Source organism: Pseudonaja textilis, chromosome 7 (genome assembly GCF_049901715.1).
Source record: "Pseudonaja textilis isolate UNSWEBS1 chromosome 7, rPseTex1.2, whole genome shotgun sequence".
NCBI classification, from domain to species: Eukaryota; Metazoa; Chordata; class Lepidosauria; order Squamata; family Elapidae; genus Pseudonaja; species Pseudonaja textilis.
In genome coordinates this window covers 17,161,939-17,171,813 of record NC_141996.1, presented here as the reverse complement: position 1 = coordinate 17,171,813, position 9,875 = coordinate 17,161,939, and the positions used below count along the sequence as shown (strand labels likewise).

The 9,875-nt window shown below is 37.3% G+C and overlaps 1 protein-coding gene across 1 annotated transcript; it reads left to right on the top strand.

The window, feature by feature from the left end:
- Positions 1-6,920: 6,920 nt before the first annotated feature.
- On the top strand, positions 6,921-9,290 carry LOC113449892 (vitelline membrane outer layer protein 1-like). The gene is made up of 3 exons (XM_026721025.2): positions 6,921-7,139; positions 7,406-7,500; positions 8,803-9,290. The coding sequence occupies exons 1-3, from the start codon at positions 6,969-6,971 to the stop codon at positions 9,092-9,094; spliced, it is 558 nt and encodes a 185-aa protein (XP_026576810.1). The 5' UTR covers positions 6,921-6,968; the 3' UTR covers positions 9,095-9,290.
- The last annotated feature ends 585 nt before the right edge of the window (positions 9,291-9,875 follow it).

The window sequence follows — 9,875 nt, the reverse complement described above, 5'->3', positions numbered from 1 at the left end:
CAATCGAAGTCATATTCTTTTCTACTGCCTGTGAGAGGAATGGCTACAACTAACTGTCACATAGATGACATTTATAGTCTTCCTCTCTATTTAAATTATTCAAGGCAACAGCACAGAAACCTAAAGTTGAAGAGATATCACAGCACATCTACATTTCCTGCTTGGACATATGGTTTTGGACAGATGGCTATCTAGCCTATGTTTTGAAGACCTCCAATGAGAGAAAACTCAGTACTTTCTGAATCAACCTTTTCCATTGGCTGATAACTCTTTCCATTATTTCTCCTAATTAATTGGAGAACCATATTGTTCTATCGCCAGGACAAAGCAGACTCAAAGACCGGAGTTGAATTCAGCTTTTTATTAGCAACCAGTAACTTCAACTAAAGTTGAGCCGCGGCAGCCCTTTTTATAGCAGCTGCTCATGGCTCGCAACCAATGGCATCTATTTAAACTTCCCGCCGCTTAGGTGGCCAATCAGAGATAGTCATTATTAACCAATCATTAAGCTCTGTGAACTACCCAATAGGAATGCGGTATTAGAAGTATATCCATGAATACACTACACATATCTCTTTCTGACTTTGACCACCTAATGAGAAGGGAGGACTCCCTGGAGAAGAGCCTAATGCTGGGAATGATTGAGGGCAAAAGAAGAAGGGGATGGCAGAGACTGAGGGGGCTGGATGGAGTCACTGAAGCAGTCGGCATGAACTTAAATGGACTCTGGGCGATGGTAGAGGACAGAAAGACCTAGAAGAATTTTGGCCATGGGGTTGCGATGGGTTGGACATGACTTCACAACTAACAACAACAACCACTTTCTGATACTTTAAATATAGTGGTTCTGCTCCTGTTCTACAAGATGTCAGAGAACAAATACGCTTCCTCTATATGACAATGTTATAGATTTTTTAATCTTGTTATTGTACCTGCTTTCAGTCTTCTTTTCTGCAAGCTAAGCATATGTATATATTTTCTGTTCCTGTTCAGGAATGTAATCTGCCTTGGACCATCCCTGATTTCAGTAATGAGTTCCAGCTACTATTCTCTTCTTACCACGCCTTACTTCATAATTTTTTCCCAGTTACTGAAAATTCATAATTACTGCCTTCTTGAAGGTAAAAATGCATGAAAAGTACAACATAAAGGAAGATAAAAGAAAAAAAGAAAGAGGGAACAGAAGGAAAACTGGTCATTCAAATATTATAAAAAACAATCATGACCAACCCACATAACTGGAGAGATTGTAGAAGAAGCATCTTTTTGAATTTGGGGGGGTGGGGGATTGTTTGGTATCCACTGTTAAAAAAAAGTTTGATAAAAATTGACATTTGAGTCTGGAGAATAAGGAGAGGATAGCTGAGTGGTGCCAATAGGAGTTGATTAACTAAGGTTGGTATACCAATAACTGACTTTTAATTTAAAATAAATGCAGAAAGACAAAATGCCTGAAGAAGATCCAGGAAGATTGGTTTGCACATTCACTACTCTTGTTGACTGAACTAGTTTTCAAACAAATAGTAGAAAAAATATATATAACGCTATAGAAGCTGAATGCTTTTGGTTTTTTACATCATAAAGAAAATACTTTTCAGAGACGGAGCTGACATCTAAGAAACACGGTGTGAATTCACAGAGCTCCATGAATTTCTGCTGAATTCTGCCTGCCAGGACGCCCTAAAGAGACAAAGCCACCTTGGAGAGGTGGTGAAGATAGAAGGGACACTCTCTTGATCATAAGGAGGATATATCCTCCCCCTTCCCATCCCTTGTTAACAAAATAACAGCACATACTCCTGGACTTTGCGCTCTCCCCACTTGCCATCAAAATGCTTTTGTGATGGTCTACTCTCCTTGATTAATACCATTGCTGGGCTGTTTTCTGCAGAAGTCGATGCAATCCAAACACAATCATTCTTGAAACAAGACATTAGGAGGTGTTCTCTTCGGGTCATAAGTTACGCTGTATATGGCAGATTGACTAAAACTGATTAGAAAAGGTTTCCAGGACGTTGTTATTTCACTGTGATATAGTTCAGCAGTTTGTTCTGACAGTTAATTTTTAGAAATCATTTCAGCAATTAGTTTTATCAAAAAGTTTAAAAAGCATATGTTGAGCAGTTTGCATCAGCATTTGTTTTAGATTCACCTAAACAATCCATTTCAAAACTTAAAGAAAGTAAACATAGACTCAGTAGAATTTCTTGGTGAACTGTTCTGGAGAAAAAGACCCCACATAGATATATTGTTTTGGAAATGGTGGAACTGAATGGCTGTCGTGGCAAGACAATATGAGATAAATATATAAAAAAATAAAAAATAAAAATGCATACATTTTGAAAATTAAGAACTTTGTACTTTTGAAAATGTCAAGTTTTCCAAGGCATTTGGAGTACTCATCTCTAATGATCTAAGTGCTATATCCCACTGTAACTACATAACCAAAAAGGTATTAAGAGTTGTTAACCTAATCCTGCATAGCTTTTTTTCTGGTAATATTGTATTACTAAACAGAGAATACAAAACATTTGGTAGACCAATTCTCAAATACAGCACATCTGTCTGGAACCCGCATTGTATATCACACATTAATACTATCAAGAGAGTCCAGAGATACTTCACAAAAAGAGTCCTCCACTCCTCTACTTGCAACAGAATACGTTTTGCCACCAGACTTGAAATTTTAGACTTAGACAACTTAGAACTATGCCGCCTTCGGTCCGGCCTAAATGTAGTATATAAAATTATCTGTTGAAATGTCCTACTTGTCAATGACTACTTCAGCTTCAATCACAGCAATACACGAGCACACAATAGATACAAACTCAAGGGAAACTGCACTAAACTTGATTGCGGAAATACAACTTCAGCAATAGAGTGGTCAATGTCTGGAATACACTACCTGACTCTGTGGTTTCTTCCCCAAACCCCAAAAATGTTAACCTTAGATTGTCTACTGTTGACCTTGCCCCATTCCTAAGAGGTCTGTAAGGGATGTGAGTAAGCGCACCAACGTGTCTACCATTCCTGTCCTAATGTGTCCTTTTGATTCATATCCATTTCATGTATTCATAATTATGTTTATACGTATACCTGTTTTCTAATGCATTCTTGACAAAAAAAATAAATATGTAAAATAAATAAAATATAATATATAGAATCTCTCTGTGTGATCACATTATGCACAATTTAGTGAGTAAAATTAATAAATTAATAGAGTTCTCACAATACACCAAACAATGAACATCTCGAATAGACAACACTTTCAAAAAATACCCCTGGATTCTTTTTCAAAAATAATGGCCTCATTTTAATTATTTCTTCTTCTTCTTCTTCTTCTTCTTCTTCTTCTTCTTCTTCTTCTTCTTCTTCTTCTTCTTCTTCTTCTTCTTCTTCTTCTTCTTCTTCTTCTTCTTCTTCTTCTTCTTCTTCTTCTTCTTCTTCTTCTTCTTCTTCTTCTTCTTCTTCTCCTTCTCCTTCTCCTTCTCCTTCTCCTTCTCCTTTTCCTCCTTCTCCTCCTCCTCCTCTTCCTCTTCCTCTTCCTCTTCCTCCTCTTCCTCCTCCATCATCATCATCATCATCATCATCATCATCAATCATCACGACTACCATGTTCAATATAGGGTTTGTCTCCCCCCTTCCTGATGTTAAATTGTGGCCCATGGCTACTGAAAGGCCTGTTTTTATAGTGTTTTTTTAATAGGTCAGCATCTTAATAAACCTAATTAAACCAACCATCGGCTAAGCATTCAGTGGACTAGAGCAAAATGCAAATAAACTAGATCTTATTTTCAGATAGCAACCATAATCATTTTTTATTTCCTGGCTCCATCCAGTGAAGGATACAGAAGGAGCTCAGGTTTAATGACCCTGCGCCTACTTCTGTCCTGCCTACAAACAGTTGTCCATTTAAAGTCTTTCCCATTGTGGCTGTAGGAAAATTACCTGCAGGAAGACGGTAAGTGGAGCTGCGAATAGCAGGGAAAGGAGGCCAGGGTCATTGAGTCAGAATTACATACATCTAACTGTTTGGAAGAATAGAAAGAATGACTAGGATAGAATAATAGAGTTGGAAGGGAGCTTGAAGGTTTTCTAGTCCAACCCCCTGCTTAAGCAGGAGACCCTATACCCTTTCAGACAAATAGTTGTCCAATCTCTTCTTAAAAACTTTCAGTGTTGGAGCATCGGGAGGTAAGTTTTTCCACTGATTCATTGTTCTAACTGTCAGGAAATTTCTCCTCAATTCCAGGTTGCTTCTCTCCTTCGTTAGTTTCCACCCCGAGTGGAATATGGATAACTGTAGTGTTAGGGTGGACATTGAAGTGAGAGATGCCTTCACATTTCAGAAGGAGGGAGAGACTGAGAAATTAAGGCAGAGCAAAAGCAAAAGTGTCTATAGAATGGGAAAGAGAAAAGCTACAGAGTAAGAAAGGATAAAAAGGATAAAAAACAGTTAAAGCTGGCACTAAGCATTAGAAGTTTTCAGAACTAGCTGTAATCTTAATTTCTTCATCAGGCTTTTAATTGAATCTATATTGCTATGTTCCTGTTTTGGATTTAAGGTGTTATAATGCTGTGGTTTTTATTGCAATTTTGTATTCTGCTTTGATGGTAATAATGAAAAGCAGATATTTTATAAATAAATAAATCAGCTGAGCCAAAATATTCTTAGGGGAATCACTTGAGAAATTTGACTATCTTAGCTACAAGTGAGGAAATGCCAAATTTCAGAGTCCAGTAGTAGCTTTTAAGACATTTAAGCATTTTTAAATATAAGCCATAGGATTTTGCCAGCCAAGCCTTGGATACATGGAGTAGCTTAATGGATAGATTCAGCCCACCTCATTAATCCTAACATATAATAAAATCTGGTAGTATTAAAAGGTTTTATAGAGTCTTCCTGGAATTTGGTTATCATAGGCTATCTTGACTGTCCTGTTACATTAAAGAAATGAATGGTATTCAAGGGTTAGAGTTAGAATATGCACATAATGCAGGCCTCAAAGTTGGGGCAAGAACATAATTCTCAGAACACACAGAAGTTTCTGTATAATCACCTTCAGTTTTCACCAGTGAACACAGAAAGCTTCATGAAAAGATATTACGGTGCCTGCAAGCAACAGGATGGTATTCCTCCATCTCTGTTTATGAATTTTTGTAGCATTCAATTGGGCTCACAGTGCAACTGGGGAGAGGATCAAATTTCTGGAAAGATATCATCAAGCATTTTGTATGAGTCTGCCTTCCATTGAGCACCTGTATACCGCACGAGCCAGAAAGAAGGCTGTGAAAATATTTACAGACCCCTCACATCCTGGACATAAACTGTTTCAATTTCTTACCTCAAGATGATGCTATAGGGCATTGCATGCCAAAAAACAACTGGACAGTTATTTCTCCCATGCCATCACTCTGCTACATAACTAATTCCCACCACACTGTCAAACTACCTAGTCGGGCTGTATTACTATTATCCTTCTTGTCTTTCCTATTATCTATTTCCATATCTTCTTTTTAAAAATATTTTTTTTTAAGTTTTACAAAATAAAAAAAAACACGAATCATGTTTACAATTTTTGCAATTCGTTGTAGTATCGGTTTTTCCCATCTTCTGTTATTCATATCTATATACAGTACATATATACTTTGTTCATATTTACCTTATACATTATCTATTATTCCTGATATCTACCCAAGCATACAGTTTCTCCCAGACCATATAGAATTCTCTTTTTTCCTTCTCTTGCAACTCCATAGTAAGCTTATTTATTTCCACACAATCTATAATTTTTTAAATTAACATATTATCCTCCTGTTTCCAATTTTGAGCATAGGCTATTCTCGCTGCTGTCAGAATATGTATTATAAGATATTCAATTTCTTGTTTATACTTGCCTCTAACTATCCCTAATAAAAACATTTCAGGCATTTTCATAGAGTCGAAAAGCAGGATTTACTCAGTTAAAGGGCTAGGCAGATTATTTATTTAGTTCTACTTCTTCCTTTAGGAGCTTCTAATGGCTTACCTAATATCCCTTTCCTCATTTTGTTTTCAACAGTCTTGGCAAGAATCTTGAGGTGAGAAGGACTCACTGTCTTAAAATCACCCAGTGATTATGTGTTTATTTTTGATTGTAGTGTTTATGATTAATGCTATGTTTTGTTATATGTTACATGTTATAAATTAATATTAGATATAAATTCCTTCCATTAATACAAGGATGAAATGCATTTTGACTTATAAGAAAATATGCAAATTATGGAAATTATGCAAATGGTTTCTCAACATACCTTGTTGTCTCAGACTAATTTTATAGGAATTAAAGTTTGTGCAAGATTCAGAAAATTATGTATTTGAGTTCATTGGGAACTCAAATAGAAAACTGTTTTTTTCTGTAAGCCATAAATCCTCTAAGCTGTTGATCATAGAGGCTAGTTTGCTATAGAATAGAATAGCATTCTTTATTGGCCAGGTGTGATTGGACACACAAGGAATTTGTCTTGATGCAAATGCTCTCACTGTACATAAAAGAAAAATATATTTGTCAAGAGTCAAGAATCATAAGGTACAACACTTAATAATAGTCATAAGGTACAATAAGCAATCAAATCATACTAGGAAACAGTCCATAAAAATCATTACAAGCAATTGGTTGTATTGGTTAAGACACCAGGCTGGGAACTGAGTCACGTCTTAGGTACAAAGCCAACCGGGCCGGTCCCTCTATCTCAGCTCTAGGCAGAAGGACACAGGGAGAAACCATTTCTGAAATCGTACCAAGAAAACTGAGGATCAATTCCAGACAGTTCCCTGGAATTATGGCTGATGCGAAAGTACAAAATAAAAGAACCGAAAAGTATGTTTTCATGAGGGTGGTACTGCAGATACTTTATGATTGTTTTCGGTTTCTAGGACGTTGCAATATCTGAAGACTTTTTCTGTTTCAAGAAGGAAACTGGTTTCCATGGATTTCTCTGCCAGCACCGCTCTTCTCTTGACTATCTCCTGCTGCCTGTGGAATACCGAAGCCCGAGAGTGTTCATTCATGCTCAGTGTGCTAAATGGGGGTTCCTGGGGTGAATGGGGTCCAGGTTCATTTTGCGATGAAGGCTATGCTAATGGCTTCTCCCTGAAGGTAAAACATTATTTTTCAGATGCTCCTTAACTTCTGAATCTTCTCTTGAAATTAGTTCTTCAGCTTATCTTTCAAGAAAGGCAATCAAAAAGTAATTGCATTGATGCTTAACCCTCTTCGATTCTCTAACGAAAGAAAGGCATTGAGTTTTGTGTGGAATATTGTGTGGCCAATCTAATCTTGATTCAATGCATTGTCCAATATTTATGGGTACCGGAAGGGGAGAAAGGTTGATTTAGAACTTCATCAGGGTCATATTTTCTTAGGTGGAAGAAAAGCAAGGGGGAAGTGACGATACAGCTTTGAACGGAATCCGCTTGTACTGTACCAATGGCACAACAATTGAGTCTAAAGTTGGACAGTGAGTAACTGACTTTTTAAAAATCATATTGCATTTTCTTGTCATGAAGAATGGGAGAGGAGATGACTAGTGGTTAATTCAATGCTACCCAATTCTGAAAATCAATTTTACTGAATTCAGAAGGGGATGCAACTGAATGGGTTGTTTAATGGCCTCTCTAAATGAGCAGCTGATCGGAGATTTTTGTGTTCCTGAGTGTTGCAGTGGGGAAGCAACTAGTTTGTGGGCCATTGTAAGTGTATTTCTTTTGCTGCCGTCTGTTGTTCTTCCCTCATATGCATTCATTCCCACAAGGTCCCTTGTGGACATTAGTCACCCACAAACCTCTCCCATTTTGCAGTTTATGAATCTATTTGCCCTTCTTATAACTCTGGACTGCAGAGACATGGACTGCAGTGTTGAGCTATGTGTGCAAGAGTTATTTATGAAGGATAGGAATGTTGTTGTTAATGTCATATACTTGAATCCTGGGCATAGCCCTTCAAAAACAAATGCCAGGCTCTTCAGTCGCCATGTTAGGGAAATGTTTTTACCAGATTACTGGGGTTACCTAGCCTAGATGGTAACTGTAATATTTGCAATACCTTTTACCTATTTATCCAATTATCTAAATAGGTCCATTGCAAATGAAGGTCTCAGAAATCAAAGTGCCTCAAATCAGGATTAGGGGAAAACTGGACATCTAAGATGTTCCAAAAAATTTTATTGCAAAATCCTCACTCCCCAAAGAAAACCATGAGGAAGAGTGACATAACAGCCCAGGGGAGAATTCTAGCTTCCTGTGGAATGTTGTATTTAATGTTAAAAGGTAACCCCAGACTTCCACTAAGAAAATGAGGCACTGGATTTCCATAGTGGATTTTCTAGTTAAACAATGACTCACCTCTTTACTGGTGGGTAATAAAAGGAAAAGGTCTTTTTTTTTGAGGGGAAATGGTTCTTATAAAAGTGCAAGACAATTTGTGGAATGAGAAGTCCCTGTTGTAATGGATTCTGAACATGACATGGATTAAGAGAAGTCTTGGGAAAGAGATCAAGGGAAGTATTTTTTATCCCATTTTTCCTAGGGGTTTATGGCAGTAGCCAGAAGACCCCTTTTCCAACTTTTTTTCTACATTAGCTGAAAAATTTAAATTGAATTATTGACAATTATTTAATGAATTTTGATAGCCAAAAGTAGACTTTAACTTGATTCGTAACCCAGGATATTAGCCAGTATGTCTGAATCTCTTAGACTGGTGACATGTTACATACTGGTTACATACTAAAGTGATGCTTATCCTTCTTTCTCTTTTTTGGCAGGTGGGGAACCTGGACCAAAAAACAATTCTGCCCCACAGGTTACTTGATTTCTTTTTCTCTGAGAGTGGAAGTAAGTCAACAAATGGGTGATGATACAGCAGTTAACAACATCCAGTTCACCTGCAGTAATGGTGATGTCCTGATGGGCCGTGGCTTGAGCTGGGGTGAATGGGGTCCATGGAGCCATCAGTGCCCGTCAGGTGGCATATGTGGGATGAGAACAAGAGTGGAGGATGCACAGGGTGTTGGTGATGACACAGCTCTCAATGATGTGATTTTTCTCTGCTGTTAATGGTTGATACTGGTTTCCATACCTACAAATATACTTTTGCTATGCATTCTCAAAGACTGTTAATTATAGTTAAATAGTAATATTATAATAAAGGGTGTGTTTGTGCATAAACAATCCAGATTGGAGGGGCATAAGCCTCAAGCATTGCAAGTGACTAACTGTCTTCCCTCTCATCATTTTGATCCAAGTCACAGGACTGAGCTATAATACCATATAACTGCTTGCTTGCATGCAAATAAAATTAATGTTGCGTCTTCAAAGCCATTTATTTCTTTCAATAAAGCGTCTGCAATTCCGATTGAATGGTGGGCAATGGAATTTATATTCTTTGAAGTCATCTGGTTGTTTGTAACTCTGAAGGTCCAGTTGCTTTTTGAAAATATTTTTGGGACAGTCATGACTTGGATGACAGAGAATCTCCATAAACATTTATCTATCCAGTAGTATTTTAGTTGGGGTATCAGGAGCTTTGCTGCATTTTATATCAAATTCACTCAATTCTTCATTAGGTGAATTAAAACCATATGTTTGTTCTATGATAGGCACATTTTTAGCTAGGATCAGTTCTCGGGTGCCAACGATAGTGTAGCTGAATCTTCATTTAAAGTGTTGACAGCATCTTTTCTTCCATTTTGGTTTTGAAATGATCAGGGTGGTGAGAAAGGGATGAGATTAAACTGGCATCCTCAAATCACATAGATTTAATTTATCTGTTTATTTCAGTTCTTTTTCTCCCATTTTACATTCTGCTTTTAGCCCTAGAAAGATAAGTGAAGCAGAT